The sequence below is a fragment of the Macaca nemestrina genome, chromosome 6 (assembly GCF_043159975.1).
Source record: "Macaca nemestrina isolate mMacNem1 chromosome 6, mMacNem.hap1, whole genome shotgun sequence".
Taxonomy (NCBI): domain Eukaryota; kingdom Metazoa; phylum Chordata; class Mammalia; order Primates; family Cercopithecidae; genus Macaca; species Macaca nemestrina.
In genome coordinates, this window is record NC_092130.1 from 103,513,188 (window position 1) to 103,532,223 (window position 19,036).

The following is a 19,036-nucleotide window of genomic DNA, read 5'->3' on the forward strand; positions in this document are numbered from 1 at the left end:
CCGCGCTTGGGGAATTTCGCGAAGTCGGAACTAAAGGTTGCATACAAACATGGAGCTTAACTAAGCAAACAAAACAAGTGGTCACATCCAAATGTGGGGCTTCAGTAAAGCTCGCCTAAATCTTAGTGACACTTCTCTGTCTCTGCAGCGGTCCCTCTGGGCTGATCTTCCACTCTGACCTTCAGTAAGTCCTAACACTTTCCCCGGAGTGGCCAGGAGATAATTCGCCACATTTTGCAAACGTTTCCAGGGAAGAGCCTCTTAACCCTTTGGGGGAGAAACTTGCAGATAAAGTTACAAACGAACGCAGTCTATCTCCCACGCCATGAGCGTTATGATGGCTGTAACCGGTCACCTAAAGTAATTAATGGTCCGCGAACAAATTCTTCCTCTCTGTTTCATCTTTGAATAACTTCGCCACACACCAACCCTCAGTGCTGCGAAAGTCATGGTGTTTATTTAGATATCGACTGAGTACTTATAAAACTTAAACTTTCCAATGTCAAAGTGAACTCCTTGGTAAGGACTCCTGGCTGCATCAACAAAGAAATGTGATGCCTGATTAATAGTGCTGATTAATGTTGGCTCAGGTTAATGCTCAGCCTATTACAGTAATTAAATGGTTCAGTCATATATCAAACGAGAGTCAATGAAAAACAATTTAGAACGTCGAGGCTTTCTCATAGATTGTTCAAAGACCTATGATAGTCTTTATGGGTCATGTGTAAATGTAACTGGTGGTAGCAGTCCTCAGCAACAAAAACTCGATTTTAATAGAGGTCTTTAGATGAGGAAACAGTTTATTTTTGAGGCTCTGTGATTGATAGAGGTAGTAATGACACGTTTCAAAATGTGAAAAGTACTTGGTCGATAAAATGATATACACAAGGGCAGCTGATGGCTGTTACTACAGAACGTCATTGAAGTTTGATTTAGTTCTTGTCAAGAGGTCATTTTAATCAGAAAGTTAAACTTTTGGGGCAAGCTCCCCTCTTTGAAATAGAAGCATTTTAGGAAATGCACAAATAAGTGAATGTGAATTCAACAAACTATTAGGATTTTCCCACTAGCCAAAATAGCTCGTTTGAGGTGGTGATAAAGATATATTTAAAAGAGCATATCTTAATTATTTCCACTATCTTGTCACCTGAAAAGAAAACTGAATTGAGCGGAACTTGAATCTCATAAAAAAAAATCTTCATTTCACCAGAAAGTATTAACAATATTTAAGGATTTTCCAAAAACACATTTTTTAAAGTTTATCTTAAAGTCATCTATCATTATAGTTTCTATTTAAAAAGACTCAGTAGAAATATGTATACGTTACGTAATTTAAGTATTTTGAGATTACTATGAAAAGTGCTGACTAGAATGTTCCTCCTACTGAGAACTACATAGCCCCATTATGAACGAACTTTTTTTCTTTTTTTTTTCTTTTTTTTGAGGCGGAGTTTCGATCTTGTTGCCCAGGCTGGGGTGCAGTGGCACGATTTCGGTTCAGTGCAACCTCCGCATCCCAGGTTCAAGCGATTCTTCAGCCTCGGCCTCCTGAGTAGCCGGGATTACAGGCGCCACCTACTAATTTTTTCGTATTTTTAGTAGAGACAGGGTTTCACCATGTTGGCCAGGTTGGTCGAACTTTTCAGTAGTTTCTAGGTGCAATTTTTGTGCGTGTATTTGGGTTTTCACTAAAATTTTCTATTTCTTTTCCGAATTCAATTATTATGTTCTTTATTCCCATGACATTTGTCAGATCGTCTCATTAGAGTGGCTTAGTTTAACTGTCAAGTCTCTGGGGCATTCAACTGCAGAGAAGTGACTAAAACGCCAGTCTCAGAGCAATTTTATTAACAGATGGAAAATAAACGTCTTTGGAGTAAAACCTAAGAGAATGGGCTAAGGAGTCAATAAACAATTCTTATCGTGATTAAATTGGGGGGCTTCTCATCAGATCCAATGGGGAGTCGCTCGCCCGATCTAGGGGAGTTGGACACCCCCAACAGACCCTAGAGCGTACCCCAGGGACTACGTCAGACAGTGGGGTGGTTATCCCCCGGCTGGACGGCTTCTACAGGCTGTCGAGGGGTCAAACCAGAGTGTCGCGGGTGGGCTGCTGAGGTTAGGTTGGAGGACTAATTGAGGAGGCTGGGAAGTCTAACTCGTGCAGCGGCCCTCGTGCAGAACGCCAGGTAATTCGGGCATTAGCCCCTTTGGCAGGAAATAGTGAGGTCCCTTCTCCTCCCAATTCTTCTCAGCTGCTGCCTCCCTCCTACGGGTGAATTTTCTCTCCCGAACAGGGCTGATTTCCTAGGCTTTCTTCCCTCGGCAGCGCTCTGACGTGCACACCATGTGACAGGCCCCCTTCTGCTATAAGCCGAGGAAGGTCCGCCCTCTCCTGGACTCAGCCCTGGCCTCGCCGAGCTCTGTTCCTAGACTCTCACCCGTCCCGCACGTTCTTGGGCGCCAGGCATTCGGATTCGCCCGCCCGGGCCCCGCCACCCCCTCCTCAACCGACGGGGCAAAAGCTGCTCCGAGAGGAGAAGGTCAAGTGCTCTGCCCGGGACGGACGCGAGCGGAGCCCAGTGAGCGCAGCATCCGCGCGGCTACCGCGGCGGCGCAGGAGTTACAAAGTCTGCGCGCGAGACTCCGCCGCCACCCAGCAGCCCCGGCGCAGCTCCGGCAGCCGCAGTCGCAGCGCCCCCAGCGTGGCGCCCCCCGGCCGGGCCTGCCGCCCGGGACCAGGGCTGGGGCGCAGAGGGAACCCGGAGCCCGGCGCCCCCATGCGCCGCCCCGCCGCCGCCACGCCACAGCTATGACCCTGAGCACTGAGATGTCCGATGCCTCCGGCCTCGCCGAGGAAACAGACATCGACGTGGTGGGGGAGGGCGAGGACGAAGACGACGAGGAAGAGGAGGACGACGACGAGGGCGGCGGTGGCGGGCCCCGGCTGGCTGTCCCCGCGCGGCGGCGGCGGCGCTCCTACGCCGGGGAGGACGAGCTGGAGGATCTGGAGGAGGAGGACGACGACGATGACATCCTGCTGGCCCCGCCTGCTGGGGGCTCCCCGGCGCCCCCGGGCCCGGCCCCGGCCCCAGCGGCGGGGGCAGGAGCCAGTGGGGGCGGCGGCGGCGCGGGCTGCGGCAGCGGCGGCGGCGGCGGGAGCGCGGGTAGCGGCGCCAAGAACCCGCTGGTGAAGCCGCCCTACTCGTATATCGCGCTCATCACTATGGCCATCCTGCAGAGCCCCAAGAAGCGGCTGACGCTGAGCGAGATCTGCGAGTTCATCAGTGGCCGCTTCCCCTACTACCGAGAGAAGTTCCCCGCCTGGCAGAACAGCATCCGCCACAACCTCTCGCTCAACGACTGCTTCGTCAAGATACCCCGCGAGCCCGGCAACCCAGGCAAAGGCAACTACTGGACGCTGGACCCGGAGTCCGCCGACATGTTCGACAACGGCAGCTTCCTGCGCCGGAGGAAGCGCTTCAAGCGGCAGCCGCTACTCCCACCCAACGCCGCGGCCGCCGAGTCGCTACTGCTGCGCGGCGCGGGAGCCGCAGGGGGCGCGGGCGACCCGGCAGCAGCCGCCGCGCTCTTCCCGCCCGCGCCGCCGCCGCCCCCGCATGCTTACGGCTACGGCCCCTACGGCTGCGGCTACGGCCTGCAGCTGCCGCCTTACGCGCCGCCCTCGGCCCTCTTCGCTGCTGCCGCGGCCGCCGCAGCTGCCGCCGCCTTCCACCCGCACTCGCCCCCGCCGCCCCCGCCGCCGCATGGCGCGGCCGCCGAGCTGGCCCGGACCGCCTTCGGCTACCGGCCGCACCCGCTCGGCGCCGCCCTGCCCGGCCCCCTGCCGGCCTCCGCGGCCAAGGCGGGCGGCCCGGGCGCCTCAGCGCTGGCGCGCTCGCCCTTCTCCATCGAGAGCATCATCGGGGGCAGCTTGGGCCCGGCCGCCGCTGCCGCTGCCGCCGCGCAGGCCGCCGCCGCGGCTCAGGCCTCGCCCTCGCCCTCGCCTGTGGCTGCTCCGCCCGCGCCCGGATCCAGCGGAGGAGGCTGCGCAGCGCAGGCGGCCGTGGGCCCGGCGGCCGCGCTCACCCGCTCCCTCGTGGCAGCCGCGGCCGCCGCCGCCTCCTCCGTCTCCTCGTCCGCCGCCCTGGGGACTCTGCACCAAGGGACTGCCCTGTCCAGTGTCGAGAACTTTACTGCTAGGATATCCAATTGTTAATAACGCTATGTTAGCGCGCTCGAGGAAGAAGGTAGGAATCCCGGCTCCTTTTCTCGTCTCAGTGGTTCGGTGTTTTGTTCGTTCCTCCCGGCGTGGCCCCTCTCGACCTCGCGCGCCTATTTTCGCCGCTGCGAATTCTCGGACGAAACTGTCAACAGCTCGGGCGCGCTTTTCGGCTCTGCGGGTCCCTCTATTTATGCAAAGCCGTCCTATGCTACAGCCCCCCCCACCGACCTGGAGTGGGGAGGAAGAGGGTGCCGGGGAAGGGGGTCCGCCCTGTCCAGGCACTAGAGGCTCCCTTGACTTTTGGTAGATGAAAAACAACTAAGCCTTTTTGAGGTGTAGAGATTCTCAGGTCCAGGCGTTAAAAAATAATGTTCAAAAGAATAATACAAAAATAGTAAAGGTCTTGAAGAATACCAACGAAGCAATTCTTTTTTGAGGACACTTGTCTGGTGTACTTTTTCATGAAAAGGAAAAAAATGGTTAACATGTTTACACAAGAAAAAAAGTCAAAATTATAATTTCTTATTTCAACCTGTGTTTTGTATCATAACAGACGTGCGGAATTTTTTTGTACTTACTGCATATTCTTTACAAGGAGTATTGTAAATTTTACTGGCAATTATTATTGTACTATTCTAAATGTAAGATTTTTACACTTTTTCAGAAATAAAAATGCTTAATTTTCAAAGAAAATTCACCAGAATAATTGGCTTCAGTTGTCCCCTTTTTAGTTTTTCTTTTCTACTTAAAGTTTCTATATGGGGTAAGTAGAAACTCGGTATAGAACAGACTTAAATATTTTCTGAGAGAATTTAACAACAGCATCATGCCGTGATTTTTCATTTGAACCTCCTAAGTGAAAACCGTGGTAGGAGATCAGAAATTACTTTTAAATGACTTCAAATAAAATAAGTTACTTTCGTGTACATTTTCAAATCTGATTCTATGCCATTTTAAAGCGCATTGAGGTATGTTAAAATTAAAACCACCGGTACCCAAAGATAATTTTATAGGAACTTTGCATTTCATTTTTGAGCTTCCTTCCTCATTTAATTTCTACTCCGTTCACGACAATATTATATCTACGGAAACTCTCAACATAATAGGTTGTAATGGAAGTGAAACAAGCAAAGAGGCAGTCTAGTTTTAAAATTCTAATAGGAAAAATTAGTAGAGATGACCATCAGTTAAGGAGCTTTAAAGCCCTGAATAAGGACATATTTGCGTATAAGAAATAAATTATATTTAAAAGTGCCAGTATTTACAGCTACTATGTTGCAGATGGAAGGAATGCGAGTAATTGTATAAAGAGGTTTTTCTCTTAAAAGGCCAATTTATTGAAATTCTGACTTAAGTGAATAGGGTATTTAAGATAAACCTTCAACTTTGGGATGCTTTAAAGAATAAATGAAAATGTATCAGGTGTTCATTGAACTAATTATATTTATTGAATTTAGGTGATTTAGGTTTATCTTTTTCAGTTTTTAATGTCTTTTATTAACTATTACATGAAATTTCTAGTTCTTTGAAAAAAACGTGAGATACAAGTTTTGATTACTACAATGTTGTGTGCCCCAAAGAATACCTAGGTATATGTAACACATAATTTAAATGTCTAACATTAGTGTTTGCAGCGGAGATTAAATCTGTTTATTCAATTCTTTAAAATGTTTGGACAGGTATATATATGAAGATTCGCAGATTTAACTTACCAAGTTAATGAAATCTATAGGGTCAATATTTTGCAATGATGCTCATTCATGACGCCCTGTCTCTTTTTAGGGAGAAAACGGACTCTCTCGGGCTCAAATGAAGTTCTCTCTCCCACCCCCGCCCCCAGTTAAATGTTTGAAGGAGGTTAAATTCTCTCACCCTCAAACTTACCCCTAAATCTGTAGATACAAATTGAAATACTGTTAGACCAAAGTCTTATATACAAAAGTTACTTTTACTCTAGCCCGGTTAAGAGAGGGGAGTCATTGAATCCGAGAACGTCTGGACTCCACGCGCCGCCTCGGGTGGAGAGGCGTTGGCAGGCGGAATCCAAACGGCACAGACACTGCTGGCGCGCCTGGTAGCCTTCTGTAACGCACGCATCTGAAATTTAGATATGAAAATAGTTACGAACAGAGACAGCCAAGAACAAAACTGTGTGTATTTTTGATTTTTTGCGCGATGCGTGGATGTCCTGAAAGCAGGGAATCCTGGTTAATCTTGTCTCTTGTTCATATTCCCACGTCTTCAAAAGTGCCAGAACGGGCCCCACCTCCAGGGGTGTCAGTGAATTTAAGAGAATGGCAAGAAGGCACAGGGCGATCCAGGCCTCGCTCCGGGTCCCGGGGTTGGGGTCCCGCTTCACGCGCCCCCACCGGAGACCGCAAGCCTGTTTTTAAACAGGTGGAGACCAGCGTGAGCTCAGAGCTAAAGGAACGTGCAAACCCAAGCCGCCTCGATTCAAAGTTTTGCGTCCTGCTGCTCAGCTCCCCACCCTCTGCGTTTGGGGTTCAGTTCTCGGCCTTGCAGACCCTGCGGGCCTGCTCCCAGGGGGATGAGACTGGGGGAAGCAGGGCCACCGGGCGGGTGAGGTAGGAGCCGCGAGAGGTGTGGGCCGCGGGGCAGGCGAGGGACGAGTGGGCCGTGGACCCGGGACCGGCGAGCCAGGAGCGCGGGGCGCGCCCCATCAGGCCGTGCAGGCGAGCAGGTGCTGGAACAAAGGCCGCGGGGCCGCCAGGCTACCGCGGCCTTTGATGGGCAAGGACCTCTCCTCCTGGAGCTCCTCATTCGCATGCAAATCCAGCGCTGGTCCCCTTTTCTTTGTAGGCAAACAGAAGGATGTTTGTGTGTTTGTAGGAACGAAGCCTGCTTGAACAAGCCTTCCTCAATAGGCTGGGTCTCGAAAAATAAACCAGTTGGACAAACATTGGCCACCAGCTCTCCTCCTCCCAACTACAAAGTGTGGATTTGCTACAACTCATTAACCCGACGCTTTTCTCCCCTTCTCCTTGTTTCTCTGCTCATCAAACGCCCCCGTAGAGCCTCGAGACAAATGACCGAAGCTCAGTCGGGAGGGAATTGCAGTTAATAGGGAGAGGGATATATTGGGGCTAATGGTTCAGGCAGCTCCCGGAGAAGGACCACACAAAAAGGAGCCTCTCCATTCAGGGCTCTGTTGTGCTGCGGAGATTTAATCTGCAGCTAGATTTAGCCAAATGTTATCTATTGCGGGGGTAATGAAGCCCTTATGGGTTGAATTGCTCCTTGTACCACACATGGTGTCATGACCTTACATCGTTCCTTGGTTGATTTCTCTTTTCTCTATTGGGTAATTATTTTATTTCTTTAAAATAAGAAGCTAGTGCTTCTCCTCAACAACGTGTTTCCTGTCCATCCTATCTCATGCATTTATTTAAGGGCCACTTCCCTTCCCCTTAAGAAAAAAAGGAACTGGGGAGATGAAGGAAAAAAATTGTGAAGACGCTTCTTATTTTTCACTCCCTGAAGCATCTGTATGTTTACACATCTCAACTTGTCTGGCCCCTACTTGGCAGCTCTTTCCTGGCCAAACTTTCTGTTGATGGAACTGGAATTCTGGATATATTTATTATCAAAATTCTTGCAGTGAATGTAGTAAGCATTCATCTCAGGAAAAGGCTTTTCTGCCCTTCACAGTTTTTTCTTTTTTATAAACCTACCATTTCTTCCTGTAGCCTGTCCTCTGAGAGAGTTGGGGGAGGTGGTTATTCTGATGGAAGGTGATTATTTTGATGGAATACCAGCCTGTGTCATTTATTAAAGGCCGTCTGAGGCCAGTGGTTGAGGCTGTGCCTGTTGTGTTTTTCTCTCTCTAGCCCCAGTGACTCTGATTTCCTTGTTTGATCAAGGACCAAGCTTGGAGCAGCTAACGGTGTTATTACAACTGCTATTGATGGGTAGGGATCTGTTCTTACTACCCAAAGCCAGGAATCAAGGACTCTAGTTATAATTTTAAAATTCTCTGCTGGCTACACATTTTGCTCACACCTGTTTTTATTACTGACTGAGAAAAGACATTTTGGGGGCAATTTAAAGGTCATATCAGCATCAAACCCAATCCAAATCAGAAATCTGCCCAGGAACTGCCCTAGTGTCTCAGGGCTCTTCCAGGAGGGAAACTATGCATCTAATTGGAATTCCAGGGGTCCATCACCCCCTTAGAACTAAACCAGACTAGGACAGGCCTGGGGAGCAGAGGACAAGTGAAGTGGGCCCAGCATTGTCTGCATTCATTCTTGTTTCTGCTGTTTTCCTGGTGGTGCAGCTGGGTCACACATATACATACACAGGCATGCATGCTCATTGCCCATCAGCTGCCACTTGCCTCCTCTATGATTTTGTAATTAGACATATGCTTTTTGTTGGTAAATGTGTTTGATGTCATGGCCAGTGAAACATGGTGTGTTTATAGGGCAACGAATGTAAATGTGTAAATATGTTTAGTGTAAAATCTGGCCCTTCGACTTTAGCAATAAATACCCTGCCAGCTCGGATACAATTACATTTGACAGAAAGATGGAGAATCTGATCATGACCAGCTGCTCAGGGCTCTTTGGGGCTTATACTTTCCCAACTGAATTCGCTTTTCAGATAATTTCTTTGCATGTCGCATCCCTCTAATCACATCTTTCCCTTGATGTGAACAGCTTGGGCTTCTTTCTTGTTAGTGTTGACCCCTCTGGCATGTAGGAAACTTCCTGGTTTGTTCCTCCAGCTTCTTTCCTCTAGGAAAATACTAGTCAGTAAGATGCAAAGCACACACAGAGAAAACAACTGATGATTCTCAAAGATCCCCTTTGATTCCAAAGCCTCCATATGGGGTGGCTAGGAGGAGAAACGAAGATAACAGTGATGAGCTTCTGATGACTTACATTTAGAGTTTTTCCTGTTGTTATTACCATGAGCTTACCACCTTGAAAGAACTATTTTGTGCTACTCTGACTTTTAAAAGTAGAAGTTTTAGGGAAGTGTATGTTTGGAAAAGTGCGCAAATCCTAACAACTTTTCACAGTGGCCACATATGTATTACATAACTAGCATCAGAGCAAGAAGCAGATGTTATCAGTGTCCCAGAACCCCTTTCGTGTCTATTCAGTCAATATCATCAACACACACTGACTTTGTAAAAGGACACTCACTAATAATTCTCTCAACTGCACTGTGAAATAGTGAGGATAAGAATTATTATTGAGCTCATTTTACAAATAAAGATATCAAGGCTCAAAAGAGATTAAATGACTTGCCCAAGGTCACAGCTACTGGGACTTCAGCATTTAAAACTCATCTTATTTTTGTTACATTGCACTGCTACTTTGTTGCCATCGTTGTGATTTATTAAATAACAACTGTGGTAGGGAAGTTGCCTTAGAGGTCACTGTGTAGAAGAGTCATTTATTTCTTACACTTTTTTTTTTTTTTTTGGGCATTGTTGCCATACCTTCCTCCCTACCACTTCCACCCAGGTCTTCTGAGAGATACTGTCACAACTCATTTTAGATTCGTTTGGAATTGATAGCTAATTATTTTAAGAGGCATCAGCTTCCTCCACGTAGCTCTATACGATACACATGATACTTTCCTGGCATCCCTCACGCCCCCCATTTTTTGGCATCAACAGTATTCTTTAAAACATCACACACACACATTCACATACACACGCGCACACACACAGCTATTTTGTACCATTTACCCATTTCCTCAGCTTCTTTTGCTGGTTTTTAATGGTCAGGATCCTCTAGTTTAGAACTTTTTGCTAAACTGCTAAGCAGGTCTTACAACCAGCCTTAGGGATACATCCTCCCTGTGTGGAAAAGGTAGGAATACATAAGGAGTCAGATCAACTGGTTTAACACTTAATGAGAAAATGAAAGATTTTTCTGAATATCCTTCTCTCAGCATACTCTTAAAGATATTTTGTTGTCTTTGAACAGCTGTATATGATGTGGCTTGGGCCCATCCTTTTTGCCCCTATACAATTAATCCACCTGCCTTGCCAGAGGTCTCCTAAAATGCTTATGGGGGAATTCTAGACTACCTGCGAGCTTACCATTGCCCATTGCCATCCAGAAGTCTGGTTACAGCCCAGCCTCCTCAGGCAAGGGTTGGGGCCACTGCTTTGTTCAGTGTGAAGACATCCACACCAGAGTCAGTGCAGGGATTGTGCCTGTAAGCTGCAGAGTGCAAAGGAGAGTGTGTATGGCAGTCTTTCCAAGGGACGGTGCATAATGCAAGAGAAAATGGATTTCCCGGAGAAAATATGTTGTTTTAAAAACAAGAAACTTTTTTCTTTTTAATTCTAGAGTTAAAAAAAAAAAAAAAAAAAACCTAGGCCCCACCAGTCCACTGAGCACTGGAAGAGGAACAGGTGTGGGGTGGAGGTGGGTGGGTACAGGCTGAATCTGAGACCCTGCGGCCTTGCCTGGATCTCCTTGTCCTAGAGGGAGCCAGGCACAGACCAAGGATTCTTATTGCAATTACTGATCAATAACAGACTGGCAAAGAGGGGAGGGCAGAGATTAATTATGGCAGAAGGCAGAAGTGTCTTTGCTTACTTGCCTAGGAATTGCTGTTAAAATAGCTAGAAGACAGATGTTTTCAGCAGCAAAAGGAAGCAATACATTTTCGGAAAGGTCTACAAGAAAGGGTTATTATGAAGGAAAAATAACTGGCCCTCTATTTTTGCTTATTCTAATGCAGAGAGTTTCATATATGTATGAAACTGTGCAGAATTTTGTTCTGTTAGATGATTGACTCTGGAGAAAAAAAATCACAAGCCAAAAGAAAAAAAAATCTCCAAAGCCTGCAAGAGAAGAAAGAAGACTAGTTTGAAATTAAACATTAGATCAGTTTTCATAATATTTTGCATTTTTCTTGTAGAGTAGGAGAGGTTGTGAGAATTAAATAATACAATTTATGTGAAAATGCTTTGGAAAACTTAAAACCTATATAATGTATAAGACTTATGATTACTTTGTGGCTTCTTTCCACATCTTTATTTTTCAAGGAAAAAAAAGGAAAAACCTCTAAACGTTGGCATATACTTAAATCCCTAAATTAAGAGAAATTTTTGGCCATATATAAAAATTTATCTTCAAAATTTCCATCGCTATCTATGAAATAAATTAGTTCTTCTAGATATAATGAGGATAAAAGAGATGGCATGTGTTTTCTCTTACTTTAGCCAGATGTGTATTTGGACAGATAACTTTCCCTTTCTAAAATAAACAAACCACTGGTGTTTTAAATCCACTCTTCTAGTCTCTTGCTCTGTTTCTTTCCTCTACTTATCTACTGATCATCTCTTTAACTGCTAAGCTTTGAAAAGTGGGATTAGTCTGCACTGTTTATTGAGCACCTGCTATATTGCAAATCCCTTTACTCCTGCTTTAAATATAAGAAACAAATTAAAGAATTCCTGCCACCAATAAGCACTCACTATGGAACAAGAGCAAGCCATTTTAGCAGGAAACAATGGGGTGGAGGGAAGGTTAGCAAGATATATTTTTAAAATCTCTCCATTAAAACCATTTCTTTTCATTACGAAAAATCTCCCTAGTGTGTAAATGAAACTAATAATAGCTTCTTGACAATATATTTCTCGTGTGGCCAATTTACTCAAAAATGACTAAAACGCCTGAGCACCTTTGCCTATGTGGTATGGAGGCAACTCAGAGCCAGAAGTTTCCAGGCACTGTGAATTTAAATTTCTTCCCAAGTGTTTACAGCTTTTTACTAATAGATCAAATCCTATCCCTAGCTGCCAGTTTTCTGTGAAGAGCTGAAAAGGAGGAGGGTGATGGTTTGTGATCAGACCTCAGATATCATTGTGAACGGAGACTGTCACCTATTCTGAATGAGTTCAGGCTCACATGGGTTTGTGAAGAGCTAAATATAGAGACGCAGTAAAACAACAACAAAAACCCTAGGCACTTTTTTTGTTGTTGTTGCAGGCTTAGACATTGTATTACAAATAAAAAAAATTAAAATTAAACCAGGTATATTTTCCTTGTTAAACTTTTGAATAAATACTTTCCCACTTGCTGAAATTGTTGTCGCATCTTCAAAATGCAGACAGAGAATCCAGGTTTTGGACCACTGGGGGTGGTGCATAAGCACCCAAGAGTTTTTCTGCATTCAATTCAAGCATTTATTTCACCTTTAAGTTGTCATTGCTAAGGAACTGCTTCCAAATCACCAAGTTTTTGGGGGTGTGTGTGTGTCTCCAAAAGTAACTGGGGGTACAGAGGAGAAAAATAAAATGTTGAGGCATTCTGTGCTCTGTTTTTGTATTTATGGAATTTATTATTTCTTTGCCTTCCTCCCCCCTTCTGACCTCCCTCCCTATCTGCATAGATAGCAGGACTCCAGCAAACTATCTCCCACAGTTCTTTAGAGTTCTGTAGGATAGGATCCCTTATTTTAGGGAGTTGGTGGGTGCGGGTTGTTACTGTGACTCTATAATGTAACTAAAGCTCTGGCATGTAATAAATCTCTCCCCAAAGACTTTTGGATCTTTGATTTGAAAAAATCGGATTCCTTTTGTGGAAACAGTTGACAGGAACCTAAAAGGATTAGTTGCATTCCACATAGGATAATTTTTACTGGCAACATTTTGAAACGATTTGGTCCCTTTCAGACCTTAAACAATATCCAGAAAAATGATCCAACGAGACTTTTATTGTTTTCCTTTGTATGTGAATCCGCTTGCCGCTTGTGCCAACATCTCGATGGGGTTTTGACAGGGTTTTACTCCTGAGCAGGGCACTGAATTAATTTCTGATCGCCGTTTCGACTCGGTTACCTCCTTCGGCCAGGGGCCTGGCGGTGTTTTCCAGGCGTCAGCCCTTGAAATGGCAGCGGGAGCGGGAGGCTCGGCCTCTCGGTGGCGCTGTGTCCGGGAGGGACGCAGGGGCCGCTCGCCGCTCGCCCGGGGCCCCGGGAGCTCTGGCGTCCGACGTCGTAGGGGCCGACGAGGCAGCGCTCACGCCCCAAACTGCCATCGTCGAACGCTCCCGGGGCCCTCCATCCACGGGAATGGGGCGCGGAAAGGGAGATAATTCTGCTTCTCTCTCTCCTCCAACCGCCCCTCCTAAAGCCCCAAGCACAAAGCCGAGAGCGGCCCGCCTTTCCCTCGAAGACGGCCGCCGAGCTGCTGCGAGCGGGCCGTAGGCCACGGCGCCCCCCGCCTCCCGCCCCTCAGCCCTCTCCACTGTTTATTTTGTTGTCAGCGGACTTATCAAGATGTTAGTTTGCTGGAGGTTCTGACCTGCCCGGGCGCTTTGGCTGCTCGGCCCGGGCTTTCCCCTCTGTTTTTACACCTGCATAAACTCCACCGCACTCCCCTGTCTGATTTATAGCCCAATTAAAGGTTCAGTGTTCTCCAAGCCACCCGGGCTGCTCCCTTCCCCGCCTCCCGCCAGCTGCGGCAAGCGCAGGAATGCGCGGGGCCGGAGCCGGGGCCTGAGGCCGGGCCGGGGCTGAGGCGGTTCCGCGCCCAGCAACCCGCAGGAGCGGCTGCGCGAGTGACCGGCCTGCGCCTGGAGAAGGGCAGAGAAACCTCGGGCACACCACCCAGCAGCAGCGCGCAGAGGCCGCGTCCCCAGCCCAGAGTGATTTCCTTCCTGGGGTTTCGGCCTGAGTGGGACGAGGGCTGCCCGAACAGCACGCGAGGCCGGGACGGGAGGGTGCTGGGAGCTGCCACGTGGCGCGGCCCGACGCGAAGGCCAGGGGTCCGGCCGCTACGCCGCGTCTCTGCACGATTTTCCGGGTGAGGAAGGGGCGGCCGCGGGGCCCGGCGGGGCGGAGAGGCTCCAGGCTGGGGCGGGAGGCCGTGCCCGCTCGGTCACGGCCCTTCCTTCCCGCCCGCCTCGCTCGGCGAAGGCCGGAGACCGCGGCCTGGAGACGCTGGCCGGGGTATGGCTGCTTCCAGCTACCGGGCTCCGGCTGTGGGCGGGAGGCGCGGGGGGTCAAAGACCGCCCAGCCCGGGATTCGGCCAGAGCCCAGACCTGGCGCGGGCTTCGGCTCCAACTTCCTTCTTTGCGGCCTTTTCTTTACGCAGAGAATAAGCGGCAACCCAGCCAAGATTGGCAGCATTGAGCATCTTCCTAACCCAACTCTGTCTTCTTTCCATCTATCAATCCACCTTTCTAATTAGACTAATTAGGAGCGCTCTGGAGTGTCGCTAGGCCCAGGGACTGAACCGCTTAGGGGTTGTGAAAAGACGCCTGAATGGCCTCGCTGGGGGCCGGGCGGGGGCCTTTGCGACCCATTCAGCACAGAGTAACAGTGGCTACATTTATCCCTGGCCATTGAAAAGAGGCTCGATTAAAACGTTTGGGAACTAATGCCACCCTGCATCCCCTCTCTAATTAGAGGAGCCCAGAGCGAAGGCGAGAGCGCCCGGGACTCCGCAGACACTAGTTCTGTGCGCTACTGCTTTCCGCCCTTTCAGCACAGCCGATTTCCTTCCCCGACACAAAAGTCCGCCACCTCCCCACCTGTTGCCCGGCCCTTGCTTTCCCACCCATCCCAAGCCCCTTCGCCCTCATCCCAAGCTGAAGGCCCCGCCAACTGCGTTACAACGCACAGCCCAGACGTTGGGGGCAGCGGAGTGGAAAAAAGGCGCCTAGTTCCCTCCTTCTGTCTTGGAAAGCATCACTTTGCATTCGGTAGGCTACATATTTTCCTCTCCATCTGTCTTCTGTATTTCTCACATACTTACCACCTCCTCCCTCTCCCCCTCCTTACTTTTAGCAACATGGAATTTCCAAGTAAAGCATTTGGGAATGAGAGGAAAGTGGGTCGGATGCCATCCTGAAGTCACTATCTTGGCCAAACATGCTGTAGGAGTTCCTCGCTTGCATCAATAATTTGTATTTTTTGTTACCAGTTTTTTCTTTTCTTTTCTTTTTTAAGAAATGTGTGTGGAGCACCTACTGTGTGATTAGACAGACAGATTCTTACTATACTCCTCAGTCTTCTTTCTTCCCTCTTAGTCCCTCTCCAAATCTGTTTTAACAAGTTAAACCTGACTTGGTTCACTTCCTTAGGCAAGCTGTTGATTCTGTCCCCATAGTGTATTTTTTCCGTTGTCTTTTTCATGGCTCATTAGAAAGAACTGAAGACACAAGATAATAGGGAAGCAAAAGAGAAACGAGAAATAGTAGACATATTGCAACTACAGATTTTGTATGGGGAGGGCGTTGTTTGTTCATTTTATTGATGAGAAGTTATCTAATATTTTTACAAAAATTTGAAGCAAACTTTGCCCTAAAATAAAGGTGACCAAAAGGGGTTTGATTTCCTCTCTCTCTCTCTCTGTGTCTGTCTCTCTCTCTCTCCACCCTCCACCCCCTTAATCCTTCTTTTTGGAAAAGAGCCAGATGTACAAAGAAATATCATCAGGTCACTGTTCTTGATCTTGTTAATTTAGAAAATAGAACCTCAGCAAAAGATGCTATTAACTAAATGTCAACCCACAGCATGCAAAATTCCTTGGATCCAAACTTCAAAAACAGGAATGAAAGATGTCATGTGAGTGAAAGGAATCATGAAATTTTTCAAGGCCTAAACTGATCTTAATAGGGTTTTATTGCTTCCACACTCTGCTTCACAATATTTTAATTTCACAGTTACAATATTCATGACATTGCACCATAAATATAACTAGTTTAGAAACTGGGAGGGGCAGAGAAGAGGAAAGAGATGAGAAAAGCAGTTCATTTGCATTGGAGAAAATGACAATTTGCAAGATGTAAAAATTCGTGGAAACTTTTGAGAGGAAAAACCAAAATCAATTCTGCCTGTGATGTTATCACCAAACCTCTTATTTTTTCATTTCAGTTGTTAGCTTAACTTTTAATTAAAGAATAACATAGATACAATAAAGTATCCAACTCCTAGTGTACATCTTGGTGAATTGTCCATATAGATGCACCTGTGTAGCCACCACAGTTAGAGTATTTTAAACACCCCAGAAAACTCCTCTGTGCCTGTATCCAATAAATGTCATTCCACTTCCAACCACTGTTCTCATTTCTCTCACCACAGATTAGTTTTACCTGTTTTTGAACTTCATATAAATGGAATTATGCAATATGTATGGAGTCTCTTGTTTGACTTTTTTTTTTTACTTGTCAGAATGTTTGTGATATTCATCTGTTCAAACTCCTATTTATAGAATAATATAAATGATAAGTCAATTTAGATAGATAAAGAATGGGAAGCAAATGCTGAAAAGCTTTATCTTAACCTGAAATTTTAGGCCCCCTCCCCAAAGCCCAACATTTCATTATCAACTAACAGAGGTAATTTTATGATTATAAGTAAATAAAATGAAATGATTTACACATAGTAACTGCTAGTTACATCACGTTCAAGATGCAGTTGCGGGTAAATGTAAGGGGAGCAGAAGCCACAAGCTGTTTTGTAATTGGATTCTATTTCCTACTTGCCATTTCATTCCCTAAGACTAGTAGTAAGCACTTTGGGCCTCTTCACAAAGAATGGCATGAACTTGAGGGGGAAAGTAAATTGTATCCTGTGTGTGCCACCTCTGCCGTGCAAGTACTTAATGCAACAGCCTCTCAAGGGCACTTTGAATTCTGTTTGAAGTAAAGTGATCATTTTGCAACTAACATAGCAGCAGTCTCTACTTTGTCTCATCTGTGGGTCACTATACAGACCAGTTAACTTTGAACAGAGCAAACCTGCAGAATTATGATTGTCCTGTTCACTCCTAGCATCCCCAGAAATCCACCCACAAAAGCCAACCACAAAGCCAGAATTCACAGTAGAATTCATGCTGCGAGTGACCAACCAGAGGCAACCAGTGCAGCCCGACATCAGTCCTCCTTCCCTCAACAGAAACAGAAGTCAGCCAATAGGACTTTTTTTCCAGGAAGGATAATATTTTTAGACAAAGGCATGTTTATGACATGGGAGAAATTATAAGGGCAGGTGGAAGGGCCTGAAGTGAGTTTTTGGTCACTTATACTGGACATTGGTAAACGACGTGATGAACACATCTTTTTATAATTTTAAAGCTAAAAATCAATATAAGGCTTGAAGTTCATACCCAGGAAGACAATGTGAAGGCAAAAAGCCATCTCTATTGAATTATCATAAGACCAAATACATTGAATCAGCAATTTCCAAAAATAATTAGAACTACTGACCTATTAGAATAGCTAAAACAGTAGTAATACCAAATGTTAGCAAGGATGCAAAAAAACTGGATCTCTCCTACATTACTGATGTGAATGTAAAGTGGCACAGTTATTCTGGAAAATAGTTTGTCAGTTACTTACAAAATTAAATATGCACTTACCATTCAGCCCAGCCACTATGTCCTAGGGCATTAATCCCAGAGAAATGAAAATTTATGTTTGCAGAAAAACCTGTACATGAATGTTCATAGTAGCTTTATTTGTAATAATAAGAAGAAAGAAAGAAAACAGACAACCCATATGTCCTTCAGTGGTGAAACTCTGGGATATTCATACAAAGGAATATTACTTAGGAATAAAAAGAAATAAACTGATGTGCACAACAAATAGAATCTCAAGGGCAATATGTTTGGCGAAAACAGTCCACCTCAAATTGTTACATACTGCATATTTCCATTTATTTAACATTCTCAAAATGACAAAACTGCATATATGAGAACAGATTGGTGGCCTCCACAGCACAGGGAAAGGGTGGGGGTCCGAATGTAAGAGGGGACCAGGAATGAGTTATTTTGTAGTGATGGAAGAGTTCTGTATCTTGTTATGGTGCTTACTTGAATTACACATGGGATAAAACTGCATAGAACAGTACACACATGAATGCATGTAAAACTTGGCAAAAACTGAGTAAGGCCTATAGTGTACTTAACAGTGATATACAATGTCAATTTCTGAGCCAGACATGGTAGCTCATGCCTATAATCCCAGCACTTTTGGAGGCTGAGGCCGGCAGGTCGCTTAAGGCCAGGAGTTCAAGACCAGCCTGGTCAACATGGTGAAGCCCCTGTCTCTACTAAAACTACAAAAATTAGCCGGGGCATGGGCATCTGTAATCCCAGCTACTCAGGAGGCTGAGGCAGGAAAATCGCTTGAACCTGGGAGGGGAAGGTTGCAGTGAGCTGAGATCGCGCCAGTGCACTCCAGCCTGAACAACAGAGGGAGACTCTGTCTCAAACAAAAACAAAAACAAAGACAAACAAAAAATACACACACATGCACACAAAAAACAGTGTTATACAATGCCAGTTTCCTAGTTTAGATATTGTACTGCAATTACATGTCACCACTAGAGAAAGCTGGGTGAAGGGTGTATGGAACTCTATTTTTGCAACTTCCTCTGAGTCTATAATTATTTTAAAAAATAGTTAAAAAAAAAAGTAAAGGCTCCTTCAGTTTGTGTGTCATTAATAAAACTCCACTGATGGCAAGTACTTTCATTGTCTTTTTCATAATGAATAAGGGTAATTATCTAGCTCTGTCCTTGCAACAGGTACTTTATAAACAACATTTAAAAGACTGACATTTTTCAATTGCATTTTCTATCAATAAGCTCCATCATGAAAACTTTTTGAAATGTAAAAAAAAAAAAAAAAAAAAAAAGCCCATTCATTTGAAAACCTTCATTCTTTGAAGGTAGATTTAATTTTGCAAATGGCCAAATGTCACTGAGTCAAATATGGTGAATAAAGCGGATGAACAAATTGAGTTTTTAAAAAACACTTTTTATTTTTTTCAAAACTAACATATCCTTGAAGATTTATCATCTTGTGT

The 19,036-nt window shown here is 46.0% G+C and overlaps 1 protein-coding gene across 2 annotated transcripts in view; it reads left to right on the top strand.

Moving 5' to 3' along the window:
• Window positions 1-1,780: 1,780 nt before the first annotated feature.
• Window positions 1,781-19,036, top strand: part of LOC105475162 (forkhead box D1) — a 42,364-nt gene continuing 25,108 nt past the window's right edge. Inside the window, exons 1-2 of one of the 2 annotated variants that reach the window (XM_011730193.3) lie at window positions 1,781-4,250; window positions 6,008-10,503. In XM_011730193.3, the coding sequence (XP_011728495.2) occupies window positions 2,813-4,219 (1,407 nt within the window). In that variant the 5' untranslated portion in view covers window positions 1,781-2,812 and the 3' untranslated portion in view covers window positions 4,220-4,250; window positions 6,008-10,503. Of the gene's footprint in view, window positions 4,251-6,007; window positions 10,504-19,036 lie in introns of those variants that run through there. The other variant, XM_071098821.1, reaches the window with a different exon arrangement.